Below are 18,420 nucleotides of genomic sequence, written 5' to 3'. Positions count from 1 at the left end.
ATCGTTCCGCCATTTCTGACTGTAGTTTCAGCGTATTTGTTCTATATTTGCAGGTGAGAGTCGGGTGCGGGCCTCAGATTTTCACTTTGTCACATGTAGTTGGGCGGTTGAGGATGGATTATTAGAAATGATGGGCAGGTGAATAAACAGATGACCCATGTACCACTAACACACACAAAGATGACATCATGGGCTCTGAGGACCCCAGCTCTTGGCTGTAAGATGTCAGTGTGTGTGTGTGTGTGTGTGTGTGTGTGTGTGTGTGTGTGTGTGTGTGTGTGTGTGTGTGTGTGTGTGTGTGTGTGTGTGTCTATACTCACTCTGTGTTTTAGGACCTCTCTCTCAGCTGTCATAGGCAGGCAGGCAGGCTACCACTGTTCTTGAGTCAGTGTGTGTCCCAGGGGGGGAACTAAAAGCAGCACAGTGGGTCGGTGGGGGGGAGCGGGCCGCTGTGAAAGCTTTTCCATGTTCAGCCACCGCCTTACTCGACCTCGACTCGCCTCGCCCTCCAGGCAGGATGGAGGGAGCTAACCCTAGCCCCACCTCTCCCTAGTCTCTCTCTCTCTCTGTTTCTCCCCCTTTCTCCCTCACACTCTCTCTTTCCATCACTCTCTCTTTCTCTGTTTCTCCCTCTCTCTGTTCTTTCGCTCTCTCTGCTCTCTCTCCATCCCTCTATTTCTCTCCCAGAGTGAGTACTGGGGAGTTTTACATTAGGAGTGGGAACAGTATGAACTCCAGTATGAGCTGCTCATATCCAGCAGAGTGAGTTCTCTCTGGGAGCACGTCACTGCGTTAAGAGACACATGGCGACTCGGACTGACTCCCCCAGTCTATCCATGGACTGACTGCCTGGTGAGGTCTCTGCAGTACAGTAGCAGTGGCTAGAGGCCTCCAGAGGTGGCTCCAGCTCTGTGTTGAGGGTACTCAGGGCAAGAGCTGTCACAAGCCTGACGGGGCTGGAGACAGAGTGGAAAGGCGGGAAAGACTATTGAAGGGGAAATGCACAGCTCTGGTGATAGAAGAAGCGAAAGACAGCTGCAGAAGTGGTGACAAACGCCTTGTCATCTGAGGCACCCTCTCTGGGAATCTTTTTGAGTGTGTTTGTGTTCTCAAACCTTTACTGTTTGAATTATAATCAACGTTGATGAGAAGATAGGAGCCCAAAATAAACAGAGGCCTGAGCTCCACATCATCGTCACAGTTTCCCCTCATTCTGTGATTAGACAGTCATTCTGCTCCACAACTGTTTGTCCCTAATTACACTCTGAGCATTCCATTCTAAATGGTTCTATTAAGCAGAAAAGAACATCTCACAATTTCCCCTTCTAGCAGCTGTTCCTTGTCCACAGTACAGAATATTCCAGATTCTATAGAGAAAGAATTGTGAAGGCGAAGCCCAGCCTAGTAAAGGTAATGAAATGGTTGAGAGCTCTGACCGTATCATTACTAGGATACATGGTCAGCAGAGCTGGTCCACTGCAGAGGTGGATAAGAGATCATGGTTATTATGCTCCTAACACCAGCCAGCTTTCCAGCATTCCATTCAGCCATCCTCAGCATCACAGAACAGGACAGAACAGCACCTTGAGAAAAGTAATTTGCTTTAAGACAGGCAGTAAAATGGTACGCCTCATAAAGGTCCTTTATGTGCAATCAATACCTGCAGCTCAGCAGCTCTCTGTTTCTGCCCTGTCTGGGAGCTTGAGAAACAGAGTCTCAAACTGTCATGCCTCTGATTTCTATTAGCTTTCACTGTTGTCTTGTCCTGACAGCTATTCTCTATGTACGACATGCTGAAAGCAAAGTATCTGTTGTATAGATCAGGTATAAGGAGCTGCTATATGAGCACCTTTCCCATGATGCTCCCACATAAGCCACTGCAGATGGAAAGATCTACGAAAACAGAATACAATCGATGGATATAGGATGAGTTTTATGGATAGCGGTACATCTGTACGTCCTTGAGAGAGGACATCAGTTCTGTATGGTGAATCCATGATAACAATGACGGAGAAAGCAGATTATCTCGAGGGACAATCAAGGCGGAACAACATGGTTGTGGACGGAATTGCAGAATCTCCACATGAGACCTGGATGGAGTCTGAGGACAAAGTGAGGGAAATGATCTCAGAGAAACTGAAGATGGACCACAGGAAGACTGCGGTGGAGCACGCCCACAGGACTGAAAAACCCACCACGGGCCCAGGAGACAGGCCCAGGACGATAGTGGTCAAGGTCCTGAGGTTCAAGGACAATGTAGATGTTCTGGAAAGAGCCAAGAACTTGAGAGGAATGTACATCTTCCTCAATGACGACTATCCTGAAGCTGTGAGCCAGAAGAGGAAAAAACTTATCCCAGCAATGAAAGCTGCTAGTGCGCGTGGGGACATTGCTTACATCCTCAATGACAGGCTCATTGTCCACCATCCCTCCCAAAAGCCTTGAAGAGATGAGCGAGCCAAGCCTATGGGTTCGTAGCTTCAACCCCACAGCACACACACATACTTACACACACCAACTGATTAATGGACTGCTGAATGTATATCTTTTTTCTTTGCTTTGTTTGCTCTTTTCCATATTATCATAAGGTACCCAGGAAAGGGCTGAAAATAGCCCATATTGTATGTAGCCTTAGAAATAAGGTTCATGAAATCAATAACTTGCTAAGATCAGATAACATTCATCTGTTAGCGATTTATGAGACTCACTTAGATAATCATTTGATGATACAGCAGTAGCAATACGAGGATATAACATCTATAGAAGTGACAGGAATGCTTATGGGGAGGTGTTACTGTATACAGTGCCTTTGGAAAGTATTCAGACACCTTGACTTTTTCCACATTTTGTTAAGTTACAGCCTCATAAACGGATCATCTTTTTTTTCACTCATCAATCTATACACAATACCCCACAATGACAGTTTTTTAGAACTCTTTGCTAATTTATTCAAAATAAAAAACTGAAATATCACATTTATATAAGTATTCAGACCCTTTACTCAGTACTTTGTTGAAGCACCTTTGGCAGCGATTACAGCCTTGAGTCTTCTTGGGTATGACGCTACAAGCTTGGCACACCTGTATTTGGAGAGTTTCTCCCATTCTTCTCTGCAGATCCTCTCAAGCTCTGTCAGGTTGGATGGGAAGCATCGCTGCACAGCTATTTTCAGGTCTCTCCAGAGATGTTCGAACAGGTTCAAGTCCGGGCTCTGGCTGGGCCCCTCAAGGACATTCAGAGACTTGTCCTGAAGCCACTCCTGTGCTCTGGAGCAGGTTTTCATCAAGGAGCTCTCTGTACTTTGCTCCGTTCATCTTTGCCTCGATCCTGACAAGTCTCCCAGTCCCTGCCGCTGAAAAACATCTCCAAAGCATGATGCTGACACCGCCATGCTTCACCGTAGGGATGGTGCAAGGTTTCCTCCAGACGTGAAGCTTGGTATTCAGGCCAAAGAGTTCAATCTTGGTTTCATCAGACCAGCGAATCTTGTTTCCCATGGTCTACGAGTTTTTAGATGCCTTTTGGCAAACTCCAAGCGGGCTGTCATATGCCTTTTACTGAGGAGTGGCTTCCGTCTGGCCACTTTACCGTAAAGGTCTGATTGGTTGAGTGCTGCAGAGATGGTTGTCCTTCTGGAAGGTTCTCCCATCTCCACAGAGGAGCTCTGTCAGAGTGACCATCGGGTTCTTGGTCACCTCCCTGAACAAGGTCCTTTTCCCCCGATCGCTCAGCTTGGATGGGCAGCCAGCTCTAGGAAGTCTTGGTTCCAAACTTCTTCCATTAAGAATGATGGAGGCCACTGTGTTCTTTGGGACCTTCAATGCTGCATTTTTTGGTACCTTTTTGCCAGATCTGTGCCTCCACACAATCCTATCGCAGAGCTCTACGGACAATTCCTTCGACCTCATGGCTTGGTTTTGCTCTGACATGCACTTTCAACTGTGGGACCTTATAGAGACAGGTGTGTGCCGTTTCTGTTTTTTATTTCTAAAAACCTATTTTCGCTTTGTCATTATGGGGTATTGTGTATAGATTGCTGAGGATTTTTTTTATTTAATCCATTTTAGAATAAGGTTGACAGTCAGTATCAAAATAATATGTGTGAAATGCCTGTAAGTGACGTAAACAGAGAGGTCTACTTTCTTAGGGACCGGAATATTGACTGGTTTACATCAAGCTGTCCGCTCAAGAGGAAGCTTCTCACTGTAAACAATGCCTGCAATCTGGTTCAGGTTATTAATTAACTTCACAGGGTGTTTACAAACACTACTAATATTGTAGAACTTTGTTCTAAAGCTGTATCCATAACCATTGGATGCAGTGATCACAATATAGTGGATATTTCCAGGAAAGCCAAAGTTCCAAAAGCTGTGACTCTTATGTGGATGATGTTAAAACAATTTTTGGGTCTGATGTGATTAATAAGGAGCATCTAGATGCTGCACATGATGAATTTATGAAATTGCTTCTTCCAATTATTGATAAACATGCGCTTCTTAAGAAACTGACGGTTAGAACTGTTGTAAAGATGGGGAGAGGTCTGTCTGTAATAAAGAGATGCTCTGCTTTTTTGACACCACACTCCACAAAGCAAGTCCTACAGGCTCTTATCTTGATTATTGTCCAGTCATATGCTGCAAAGAAATACCTAATTAAGTTGCAGCTGTCCCAGAACAAAATTGTACATCTTGCTCTTCATTGTAATCAGAGGGCTAATATTAATACTATGCATGCCAGTCTCTCTTGGCTAATAGTTGAGGAAAGACTGACTGTGTCACTGCTTGTTTTTATAAGAAAAATGTATGTTTTGGAAATTCCAAATTGTTTGCATACTCAACTTACACACACCACTGACACACACACCAGACATGCCACCAGGGGTCTTTCCACAGTCCCCAGATCCAGAACAAATTCAAGGAAACGCACAGTATTATACAGAGCCATGAGTGCATGGAACTCCCTTCCATCTTGTATAGCGCAACTGAACAGCAAACCTGTTTTCAAAAAACAAATAAAGCAACACCTCACGGCACAACGCTTCTCCCCCATGTGACCTACTTATTGTGTGCATGTACTGACTTGTATGTGTAACTGATAGATACATTTAAAATCATTAACATGTAGTGTGTGTATGTGAATTGTAAAGTATTTTGTCTGTAATGTCTTTTTCGTTATGTGTCAAACCCCAGTAAGACTAGCTGTTGCTACTGGCGTCGGCTAATGGGGTCCTAATAAATCAAATATAATGCTTGGCCAAGACAAAGATAGAAATTATGCACTATAATGCACAGTGCATCAGTGTCAGTGTGCTATTGTAATTAATATCAGGTGTGATGCAGACAGAGTCATTCCCATATTGCTGCAACTGCAGTTCAAATCCTCAAATGGCCCATTAGAACAGGAACTAGCTCATTAGTCACCTCAGAACAAAACCCAGCAACACAGGGGATAAAGGAGGATGAACAGGGGGAATGGGGAAAGTAAGAGCCATGTATTTATGGATAATGGTTCTGGGGAAACTGAAGACTGGTGCTTTTTGTGAAAACAACAGCTGGTGAATAGTGGAAATAGCTCAGTAACACTTTAGTTATACACTCTAAAAATGAAGGGTTCAACAAGGGTTCTCCTAAAGTCCTCAAAGTTCTTCAAAGAACCTTAGGGTACTTGGCACTGAAAATTGCCCCCAAAAGGTTTTTCCAAGAACCCAATAGGAGGTGGGTTTATTAAGGAACCTCCTAAGTTGGTGGGGGTTCTTGCAGGAACCTAACTGCCCAACTGAAATATTTGGATTTTAATTTGAAAGGACTGAAAAATGTAAAGATCTCCTCAATTTAAGGTAAGGTTTGTCCCTTATATGACCTAAATTAAAGGGTTATTCAAATAACTTATTTCAATTTGAAGAACCCCTAAAGGATACTCCAGCAACCTTTTCTTTTTAAAGTGTATCACATGTCATTTTTACAGTGAGCGTGTAATGACGGTCAGTGAGTACAGATAGGGCCAAAACTTAGAATGGACATCAGTCTCATTTGATGCCTCAGTCAAATGCCTTCCAATAGAACACAAGACAATTGCAAGTTGCTACAATAAGTATTTTAAACAAGCATGCAGATGACATCATGGGCTCTGAGGATCCAAGCTCAGGCTGTTATATTGAGAGAATTAAATAAATTCGGACACCAAAGTGATGATAACTGAAAGTATCATCTTAAGAATTTTTTGAAAACAACGTCTCATCTTGAGTCATTCCTTCTTGAAATACAAATCAAATCTATCTAGAGAACTCCACAGCTCACCTCTTCCCTCCTTTATATTCTGTGTAGTCTTGATGCAGTGTTTAAATTAGAGGACTGCAGACTGGGCAGAGAGGAAGTCTTACCTGTCTCACACCTCTTGCCTGTGAAGCCTTGCTGGCAGATGCAGTTGTTTGGGGAGATGCAGGTTCCTCCATTCTGGCACAGGCCATCACACATCGCTAGAGGACCACAGGTATCACACAGTCATTATTCAATATTAACTTAGATAGATTACCATTTTAATTAGGACTGTAGTATGTATTTGGATACAGTTGATGGGCTCATTTACTAATGTGATTTAATATATCATTACAGTTCTTACACATTTTTCTTAGTAATGATTAATGTAATTGAGAGAGATAAAATAATGACGTACTTTTTGGATGTTAGTAATGGTCTTACGAGAGACTATCTGTACTGTATCTGTCTGTGCGTGGTTCTGGTCAGTGGAGCTTACCTTTGCAGACGGTGCCGTTACCAGTGTATCCTGGCTTACAGGAGCAACTGTGCCCTCCCACCTTGTTGAAACAGAGGGCATTCTGGTCGCAGCTGTGTAGTCCACTCACACACTCATCATGCTCTGGAACAGAAAAGCAAACAGACCGAACAGCACCTTTAAGACCAAAACAAAACTTCACCTTACACAGGTCAATCACACCATAACAGCAGCTGAGCCAAACTAAACGTCACCTTACACAAGTCAATAACACCATAACAGCACCTTTAAAACCAAAACAAAACCTTACCTGGACCTCTATTTTACAGAGGCCAATCACACCTTAGCAGCACCTTTAAGACTACAACTAAAGTTCACCTCCTACAGGTCAATCACAATGAAACAGCACCATTAAGACCAAAACAAAAAGATATAACGTTAGCCATCGAGAACTACAAAAGTTTAGCTAATTTTCCCAACAACAGTAATTCCCTGAATTTAGCAGGCTCTATCAACAGATCAGTCACTTTCTGCACACGCCACGGCCAGTGTGAACTGGAGTGACTTGACACAACGCTGGCCAAACAAGATGTATCTAGAAACAAAACAAAACGGAATTAAATGGTGCCAGTCTGCCATGAAGCGTTCAACCATGTATATGGGTAAGAGTCTAGCGACATTGTCAGATATAAGTTTCTAATTTTGACAGAAAGTCATTTTTATTGCAAGTTAAAGCATACTGTTAGCTAGCAAACATTAGCTTGCTGGCTCGCTAGCTAAAATTATGTGTATGATCTGTGTGGTAATATTATTCAAATCAGAAACCTATTTGCCTGGCTAGTTATAGCCCAATGTTAGCTAGCTAACATTTAATCTAGTTTGTTAGCTTTAGCTACCTGCAGATTCATACTACAGCTATGAACATGTTTGTATTGGTAGTAGTATGAGTTGGGATTATAACGGTTCATTGTTTAGCTAGCTAGCTTCCCAGCTACATGTCTAAACAAAAGACTCCACTTCGGCCGGATTATCACATGACCCATCAAATTAGCCAGGTGGGTCTGGGGGTGATTACGGCCATCTATTATATGTCATGAGCATGTGTACATGTCCAGACAATAGTGACCCATCCACTTAGCTAGATGTGGCTGAGGGGTGGTTATAACATTTCCTTCACATGACCCATCAATATAGACAAGTGTGTCGGGTAAGCGTCATCTAATAATGATTAAATATTTTATCTGGACACTTTCTGTTTTTGATATTGCTAATATATAAGTAACCACTTCACTGTGCTGTTTACACCTTCTGTATCCTGTGCATGCGACAAATAAACTTAGATTTTATTTGATATAGCGTGTGTTTACCACATGGCCTCACCTGTGAATCCAAAGAGAGGGTGTGAACGATGCTGAATGGCTGTAGACAAAGAAGAGCTCTCCAGGAGGTGTACCAAAACATTCAAGGGCCATTTTCTCAAAAGTGGGGTTACAAATTTATCAACTTTCAAAGCATAATTACTTTCCCATTGTTCCTCAATTGCAGTGTATAATATACAATTTTCTAGCTCTGATTCTCTACTTTTATCCAATGTTAAAAACACAATTTCAAATGTGGCTACATAAGATTGAATCGAGGTGGTCGGTCACATTTTGCAGAGGCCAATCACACCTTAACAGCACCTTTGAGGCCAAAACAAAAACTTCACACTTCCCCTCTATCCAGAGACCAATCACATCTTAACAGCAGGAGACCGAGGCAGACAAACCTGTATCTGACTCCCACCCACGCAAACCTATCTTCCCTCACTCACATTGCAAAGTTGAACGAGCAATTTCTGCTGCATGTCCTAGAACTGACCATGAACACACAGTGCGATTTTTATACCACGGACACACAGGAATACATCTATTCTGTGTGGAGCTTTGCAGAGGTTTTATAATTGCTGCTTCGTGATAAGTATTTGCTTACTGTATACTACTTAAGGCAATTGGTTATTCAACTTTTTGGCATTGTGACTTTCCAAAAACTACTGGATACTTCATGTGAACCATTATTACATGAACAAAACTAAACTTAGATGACTCAGTCTCTAGAATGACACAAAACAGTTAGGTCCCAAAGGACGCAAACCTGGCATTAGTTATCCAACTATCCATCTCCTTTTGGCAGAGAGAATGTTCTAGTCCTGATTGAGTCTACTATGCAGTGTGAAATTACAGAACCAGAAATAGTTGATCAAATCTATCAATAATACTAGAGGAAAACCTATGGGACATAACATTGTATTGCTTATCTCTGGGTAACACTTTGTCCTCCTTCCACTTGTGTTAGTGGATTTCTGGGCCATCCTAAGCCTGGCAGGGGACTAAAATATCACATTCAACTCTCTATCCTATGCTCACGCACAGACTAGCTCTCAGGAATCTTACTAAACAATGAGAATAAAGTACAGTATTCATATATTTTGTAGCCCTTTACACTCATACCCGTATATACGGTTGAAGTCGGAAGTTTACATACACTTAGGTTGGAGTCATTAAAACTCGCTTTTCTACCACTCCACAAATTTCTTGTTAAAAAACTATAGTTTTGGCAAGTCGGTTAGGACATCTACTTTGTGCATGACACAAGTCATTTTTCCAACAATTGTTTACAGACAAATTATTTCACTTATAATTCACTGTATCACAATTCCAGTGGGAAAGAAGTTTACATACACTAAGTTGACTGTGCCTTTAAACAGCTTGGAAAATTCCAGAAAATGATGTCATGGCTTTAGAAGCTTCTGATAGGCTAATTGCCATCATTTGAGTCAATTGGAGGTGTACCTGTGGATATTATTCAAGGCCTACCTTCAAACTCAGTGCCTCTTTGCTTGACATCATGGGAAAATCAAAATAAATCAGCCAAGACCTCAGAAAAAAAATTGTAGACCTCCACAAGTCTGGTTCATCCTTGGGAGCAAATGCCTGAAGGTACCACGTTCATCTGTACAAACAATAGTACGCAAGTATAAACACCATGGGACCACGCAGCCGTCATACCACTCAGGAAGGAGACGCGTTCTGTCTCCTAGAGATGAACGCACTTTGGTGTGAAAAGTGCTATAATAGATTTGAATAAAATCCTGGATTTTATCTTTATATATACAGTATATAGGGGTAGAAGTATACAGTATATAGGGGTAGAAGCTACATGTACAATACCAGTTATTAAGTTTAGGGGGCAATTACTTTGTCACATAGGGCCATGAAGGTTCGGATAGCTTTTTTTCCCTAATAAATCAAATTATCACTTAAAAATTGCATTTTGTGTTTACTTGGGTTATCTTTGTGTAATATTAACATTTGTTTGATGATCTGAAACATTTAAGTGTGACAAATGTGCAAAAAAATAAGAAATCAGGAAGGGGCAAATACTTTTTCACAGCACTGTCGAATAAAATCTATATACTAGGCGGTGTCAGAGGAAGGCCCAAAAAATGGTCAAAGACTCACCCAAGTCATAGACCGTTCTCTCTGCTACCGCACGGCAAGTGGTACCGGAGCACCAAGTCTAGGTCCAAAAGGCTCCTTAACAGCTTCTACCCCTAAGACATAAGCTTTCTGAACAATTGATCAAATGGTCACCGGACTACTTACAATGACACCCCCCCTTTGATTTTACACTGCTGCTCGCTGTCTATTCATAGTGACTTTACCCCTATCTACATGTACAAATTACCTCAACTAATCTGTACCCCCGCACGTTGACTAGGTACCGGTACCCCTTGTATATAGCATCGTTATTGTTATTTTATTGTGTTACTTTTTATTTAATTTTTAACTTTATTTAGTAAATATTTTCTTAGCTCTATTTAATGAACTGCATTGTTGGTTAAGGGCTTGTAAGTGAGCATTTCACTTGTATTCGGCGCATGAGACAAATACAGTTTGATTTGAGTCCAAATGTGCACTTCACATTTCCATATCATAAAACTTGTCATATACAGTGCCAACGTTTATGATCATTATGTTTGATGTACAGTTACAACATGACATGGCGTCATACCCTGGGTTGTTCGGAACAGAATGAGCCTGTGTTTGTCAATTGTGATGAAAGTTTGCCAGGGCACACGCAGCTGAATGCACTCATGGCTCCTTTCTATGCGCACCAAAATTTGGATCTGTTTCCCTCAATTACATTGTGAAAGCTATTGTGAATTTTCCAGTACAATGCTCCGGTATTTGTGAAATACGATTGACCGAATATTTCCACGACAAAGCCTAACACTGTAACATATTTTATAACTTAGCTAGTCATGTTGGAAATAGAACAGGCTTTCAAATGATGCCCACCTGACCCAGATTGCGATTTATAATGGACCGGTTTTGTATTTACGTAAACAACAACAGTAATTGTCTGTCGGAGATGCAGGGCTGTGTTCCAAACAAAACAATTACAAGTGTGCTCTAGTTCCTCAACGGCACATCTAGAAGAGCAAAAAACCAAAAAAACACCTTATAGTTGTTAAAGGTTAGATTTTTTTCATTTTATGGTTTGAGGTTGGACTTTTATCACGTTTTGCACATTAGCTCTTAGGGCGCACCGATTGGTGTCACCTCATTAGTCAGTATATGTTACAACTGTGCTGGCTTGTCCATCTTGTTAGTTGGAAGGTGTTTCCCCTGTTCTGGCCCAGGTAATATTTAAGAGTAGCTGGCCCAGTGTTCCAGTTGACTTGAGAGATGTGGAGGGTCTTTTAGCTCCCTAGTTGATTTCTAGAAAAACATTCCTTTGTCTAATGGTTTTTGTTTTCCTGAACTTTTTAGTTTGCTTCCTGTCTCTAAGTTTGGTGTCGGTTTTTCTTTTGTTTGGCTCTTAGGGGCAAATTTTATGGGTGCTCATGGTGGGTGTCTTTTAGGTCCCAGTTGTTGTTGCTATGCAACTTTCAGTGGAGTTTTAGGAAGGGTTCTAAAAGACACTCATGGGGGTGTCCATGACTGTCTTTTAGAACCCTTCCTAAAACTCCACCTGTTTCATTTTGCCTGTTGTCAGTGACTCTTTGTTAGTTCACCCTTCTGTTTGAGTGACATTTTTGGTTTTCTTACTGGGGAACGTAACTTAGTTGAAGACTCTTCTTTAAGTCATAAAAGTGCATTGAAATTACTTAGGAACTGTTCACACCAGTTAGTCCTCTCACTCAAACTCTTGTCATTTTTTGATTTTAGGGAGTGGTTGAAATGTACACAATTGTTATCCAGAGGAAAATGGAGATGGTCAAGCTTTTTCAATTTCAGTCATGGAGAGGGTATAGATTTTTTTTAAATGAGTCCAGGGGAGGGTAATGTAATTTGTAATCGATTAAATGTCATATTGCTCAGTGTTTGAGAATGAGTTGCTCATATCTTGATGTGTGCCTGATGCTGCCCCTCACCCCTGATGCTCTAATGGGCGCGCAACAATGAAGTGTGTCTAGTGTGATCTCAATAAAATGATCCGTAGCCTATACTATAGACCTGGGCAATACGAAGAGCACGCTCGGAGAAGCACATGGCAAACTTATATTTTTACAAAAATGTCATTCCTTTGAGTTTTTGCGCTGCCGGGATGGTGTATATAAAACTAGACTACATGACACTGCAATGGATAGGCTATCCCAATCATGCTCTTGCTGATGTAAATAAACCCTTTGACTCGCTTCTTTAGGTAGCACAAAAGGCTTCTTCCCCCTCCCAAAATAAATATATTAAGTTTGAGAGGGAGCGCCTGAAGATGAGGACCTGCGGTAAGGCTGCTAGGGCTATAATAGATTTGAATAAAAACAATGTTTCGGTACCCATGATGTAGCCTATTTATCAGAGTTATTGACCTCACAATAAGCCATATTCAAGTCATTTACATAATTTACATTGCTATGAAGTGGCAGCCATGGAGATGGACAGCACATAGGTGCTGAAAGTAGGCTAATTTGATAAGGCGTAATTACTTTCAAAATTCATAAATTTGACTTCAGGCTACTAACAACAAGAGCGCTTTGTACTGGAGTCTATTTCTTCCTATTCAAGAAATAAGAGGTCGGCCTACCTGTTTGACAGACAAAATTTGTCTACTATCCATAGACTTTATCAGCCAATTATTTCAGTCACCGTGCACTCCTTAAATACTTCAGTGTCAGTGAAGGGCTTGGTGTGTTAAGTTAAAACCAGGGCTCAAATTGAAGGGGTATGTGAGGGTATTGTGGCTTTTGTGAAAGAAAATGTCTAAAAGCATAGGCTACCCCTTGTTAGCTTACAATTTCGAAAAAAAATGTAATGGACCTGATTATATGAAGCGATCTATAACGACGCTTTAATCTGCAATGCTAGAAACAACCTGTATAACGCAGAGGAAAGATTTGACTCCGGCGCATATGGGATATCTTTTGTTAGTCTCTATGCCATTCAGAGACTGCGCTACAACCTTCTACAGCTGAGGAGACAAAAAATGTACTTTGCTTGGGAAGTAATGTGTGATTCTGTCACTATCAACTGACGTTCAACATTTTCAAAGGCTATTAAACAACATACTTAACTCTAAATCAGTCAGGAGCAAGCCAGGTAGCCTAAGAAGGAATGTGTGTCAAGAACTGCAACGCTGCTGGGTTTTTCACCCTCAACAGTTTCCCGTGTGTATCAAGAATGATCCACCACCCAACAGACATCCAGCAAACTTGATACAACTGTGGGAAGCATTGAAGTCAACATGGGCCAGCATCTATGTGGAACACTTGACACCTTGTAGAGTCCATGCCCTGACACATTTAGTCTGTTATGAGGGCCAAAGGGTGTGTAACTCAATATTAGGAAGGTGTTCCTAATGTATTGCACACTCAGTGTAGGCCTACCCGATATCTGGCTGCTAAGTAAAAAAAAAAGTAGGGCTTTTTCTCAAATTCATTGATGATCAAATACTTCAGTTGATTCTGTTGCACTCTACTTCAGCACTGTTCCAAACTTATCCTCTTGTAGTTTAGTAGTTTAGAACCCTTTCCTGCAGTCAAATGACCAAATCGCCCTCTAGTGGCCTCACGGGTGGATTGTTATTCATATTTTTCATAATTTCATAATTAATAAACATTATTTCTTGTTTTATGCTGAGAATCCGGTGTTTCATTGTCAAACAGTTTTGTTATATTTCAGTCTTCTGTGATGTATATAAATTGTAATATTGGGATGCAAACTCAAAATATTATACATTTCGACTCTATATCTGGCATGGTACAGGTGTCTTTTCTCCCCATAACCATGTGTGAGGTATATACTTTTGTTTCAAGGTAGATTTGTTTAAGACTACAATAGCCTGTATAGAAATTAAAACGTGCTTTTGTGGTATTAAAAAAGATTCTACTTGTCTCCGGTTATGATAATTACGTAGAATTTGATGAAATGCGTTCATAAAAGGCTATTTTTTTCTCAGACTGCAAATAAGATGATAGATAATGGAGATATTTTCACCCTTACCATGGACAGGGTGGTCTGCGAATCCACAACCTTCTTTTTACTTTGCCATGTAATGCTTACAAAATGAAGAGCAGTTTTTAAAACCGTATATCTAAGGCTCTGGTCTGTGCTAGGAATTAGGGTAAACGGTAGGCACGTTCTCTGCCATCCACTATGTTTTAATTATTATTTTAGGTATAGGGGAGGGTCACTTGTTTTCTTTCAAGCATTTAGGGAGGGTCTGGTAAAAATGTATTTTACTGAAGGGATGGCCATCCATTTTAATTTCAAAAGGTCCAATTTTCTCCAGGTATCCCTCATTATAAATATGTTGCACCTACCCCACATTTCCCAGGAATAGTCTTATTGTATTACTGAATGTATCCAGAGTATTTTCATATTTTTCTTTCAACAAACGCAGTGAAAAATACAGCAAATGTAAAATGCACATAAAATCAAGTGTAATGTTTGAATTCAGTCTTGTGCCAGGTGAACTGTTGTGTCCTAACCTTTCATCTAAATGTTTCCATATATGACAGACTTCTACAATTGTACTATACAACTAACCCAACAAATGCAGGACCCTCAAACTTGAACGTCTTGTATATGAGAAGGATGGATGGGATGTGAATCAGAATGCGTGCCACGGGAGAGACCTGAGCGCCATCCATTTCATTGTCATCATCCCATCCATTACATCTCCTCAACAGTATCGGGCTCAAACAAATTGAAAGTGACATGGTGATGAGCTCCTCCTTTGAGCATATGATGTATATATGACAGAGTGAAGGACATGGAGGAAGACTGGTCCTGCTGCTGCACTGTATCACACCTGCTGATGTCCTGAATTAAAACCTGTCTGTGCTGGCTCCCAAATGACACCCTATTCGCCAAATAGCACACTATTTGCACCTTTACCCTGGTCAAAAGGAGTGTACTATAAAGGGAGTAGGGTGCCATTTGGGATGCATCCCTGGTCTGAGTCCCCACCGAGACAGGCAGCATATAAAACTGTAATATAAGAGGGGAGTAAAAAAGAGAGAGGAGATTTGCCCAAGGTCACATCTGTCTATGCCTGCCGGGCCCAGTAGAGCAGCGTGCCATCACTCTGAATTGTCAGGACGGAGGGATTGGCAGACAAGGTGTGTGTGTGTGTGTGTGTGTGTGTGTGTGTGTGTGTGTGTGTGTGTGTGTGTGTGTGTGTGTGTGTGTGTGTGTGTGTGTGTGTGTGTGTGTGTGTGTGTGTCTGTGTAAGGTTTTTCTTCCTGACTTGTGCTGCTCATGCTGCAGACAGATAAACAATCAATTATTTACAGGCTGTCACCAGGGATCCCTTGGTAGCGTGCTGCTGTCCTCTTCTCCATCTCCTGCTGCTACAGCACACTGGCTGGCTGGCTGGCTGACTGGCTGACTAGAGCCTCAGCCTCAGCCCAGCCCGGAGCCTACTCAGCCTTTGTCCAACAAACTGATTTACACACCTTCTCTAAAACTGCATCAGGCCGTGGTAAAACAGTCACTGTAACAGTTAATACAGTCACTGCATGGAGATACTTACAAACCCATGGACAACTCTGAGAGCGACTCATTGATCTTTATGCAAAATGTAGATATTCTGGGGCCTTGACAGGCACATCATAACATAATATGTCTAAATGTGAAGGCTGTGTGAAACAGTGTTCGTTTGTTTTCCATATTTGAGAGAGTATCAAATTCATCATTAGATTCACTTTCTGAGATGGAATAGATTGTGAACAAAGCGTGAAAGGACGGGGAAGAGAGACAGGGGCCAAGGCACACTATTTTCCCATAATCCTCTGCCAGGCCCTTTGACTTCACACAGTGGATGTCATCCTCTCTAATCTTCACTGCCCACCGATCCCCACCTCCGACCTTCCTCCATCCCCCCTCCGCCCTCCTTTTCTCATTCCCTCCCTCCCTTTCTTCTAGCTTTGAGGCCAGAGCTGGTCTGGTTATCATAGGATTAGAGTAGGGGCACATACGCACCCCTCCACACACAACTCAGGACAGCAGCACTCTAATAACATTCAAAGGCCGCAGCACACAGCCAATCTGCCACCTTTCATGGATAAGCCACTAATCTCTAGGAGCGAGGAGCACGCTCCAGGCACTTTGGGGAGGGAGGAAGAGAGGAAGGCTATCTTGACCTTCAACATCAAGGGTAAAATGCTAGTCAAAGAGCAGGGGAACGTTGGATGCTCCTTTCTTTCATGGTTCTATTGGACATGGAGGAAAGGGGTTGTGTTGAGGCTTTGGTAATACATATTTCATTTGGAGAAGAACATGAAGTCAGCGTGGCTGCGGAGTGAGTCTGTCGCCGGCTGGGAATTGAACTAGTGACCTCTTTGTATTATGTACATTTCATGTCCACTTCAACCCACTGGCTCCAAAGACCCAGGGACATGTGAACCCAGAACCTTATGCTGTTACTGTAGAACATCTCTCTGGGTTAAGCCTTGTAGGCAGTTTAGCCTTTCCTGCAGTCAAATGGTCAAATCGCCCTCTAGTGGCATCATGGGTGGAATGTTAATCTTTTTCATAATTTCATAATTAATAAACATGTATTTATTTTGTACCCCGAAAATACAGTGTTTCTATGTCAGTGTACTATTTGGATTCAAGCTCAACATTTCAACTCTATATCTGACATGCTACAGGTGTCTTCTTTTTAAGCCCATAACCATGTATGTGAGGTGTATACTTTTGTTTCAAAGTAGATTTGTTTAAGACTACCAAGAAACACTCTGTGTTACCCTGATTTATCCCACTGTTGTAAAATGTTATTCCAGAATTACTGTTAAAATTGTAGCGTAACTAAATTAAATAAGTGTAGTCTTTCTTACTCACTATACCTGTATGTGTAACTGTAATCTTTTCTTTCTCAATGTGCGGACTAGTATAGCTACACTAGTAAAGATACATGCACTTATGGAGAAATAAGGGTATCATTAGGCTACCTGTACATTATTTATGCTGAGTTTGCAATCTATTAATTGCTTGAAAATCCATGGAGAATAAGAAAGATCCTCATATTTCATCTAAATTAGTTATTCTAATGGACATAGGAGATATGATATGGTTAGTTTAGTGTTTTGTTGCGCTGGTGCAATATCTATTTTCTAAGCCACTTGGGGAATAGCCCATTACCTATGGACCCTGTTCAAACAGAAACAGATGTTTGATTGCCATTAATAACAAACAGAACCCTCTGGCTAGCTTAGAGCTCAACCCCTATCTCAAAGATATCACTGAACAACAGGAATGGGGGAGATAGCCTCCCCTGGATCTAAACATGAATCTATTGTAGGACGGAGTGCCTTGTGTATGTTCTCTAACGTTATCAAATGTCGGCTTGATTTGATTTAGACACATATGGGTCCTTGGACACGTTTTGAATGAAGTCCAATTTAACCATAATTCATCTTTTTAATATTTGGAATAAGAGGTGGAGAGTAGCTCTATATGAACGATTCTATATCATGCGCTGAGGCAATGATTGTGAATGTACACTGATAGTCCAATAACTCAGAGAGATTACGGCAATAACTTTACTGTAGCAGGCAGAAAGTCATTACATCAGTCCCCCTGAATACGCCTCAGTTTAATCATAAAATTGGCTTTTATAGGGAAATGCACAACTGAATTTTGACATCAAGGCATTTTAATAAGAATCTATGTGTAATACATAGTAACAAAAATATATCCACTGGGCTACGGTATTAATCATCATTTTAAATCGGTGAAACAAATGGGTTGCAGAAGAGGAGACATTACTTAGACAATAACATTTTCATCCGGCTCATAGATACATAGAAATATAACTGTGAGTGGAATATAAATTCCGGGTGTGTCTAAGGAAAACACGTGGAAAAAGACTGAGTAGGCAAGGTGTGTCTTCTTCACTGAATAAATCAGAGAACAAAAGATGAGTGAGAATTCTCCTGATTATTCCTTCTGAAACATTTCTGAAATACAGACACCCTCAAACCCCCTATTACCATATCCTCTTCTCATTCCCATTCCCATTGACGAGGGAAAAACTCACCAGAGGTATGGATAGATGGCAGGCAGGAAATGTAAAAACTCTGCCGTGTTGTTGCATTGTCTTGGTGGGACTTAGACTCTTACTGCTTCATTCAAACCCAGAAGCTCAGCTGGGAGGGATGGCTGGGGGAGGGAAGCAGCACTGCAGTGGGCCAGAATCCTC

General features: G+C 41.5%; 1 protein-coding gene across 1 annotated transcript in view; it reads right to left on the bottom strand.

The window, feature by feature from the left end:
- Positions 1-18,420, bottom strand: part of LOC106560972 (protein kinase C-binding protein NELL2-like) — a 108,509-nt gene that overhangs the window by 46,396 nt on the left and 43,693 nt on the right. Inside the window, exons 14-15 of the mRNA XM_014124461.2 lie at positions 6,754-6,876; positions 6,380-6,475 (exon numbers count right to left, since the gene is read on the bottom strand). Of these exons, the coding sequence (XP_013979936.1) occupies positions 6,380-6,475; positions 6,754-6,876 (219 nt within the window). The remainder of the gene's footprint in view (positions 1-6,379; positions 6,476-6,753; positions 6,877-18,420) is intronic.

The sequence above is a fragment of the Salmo salar genome, chromosome ssa10, assembly GCF_905237065.1.
Source record: "Salmo salar chromosome ssa10, Ssal_v3.1, whole genome shotgun sequence".
In the NCBI taxonomy this organism is placed as follows: domain Eukaryota; kingdom Metazoa; phylum Chordata; class Actinopteri; order Salmoniformes; family Salmonidae; genus Salmo; species Salmo salar.
Note: the sequence above shows the minus strand (reverse complement) of the source record. Positions and strands in the feature narration are given on the sequence as shown.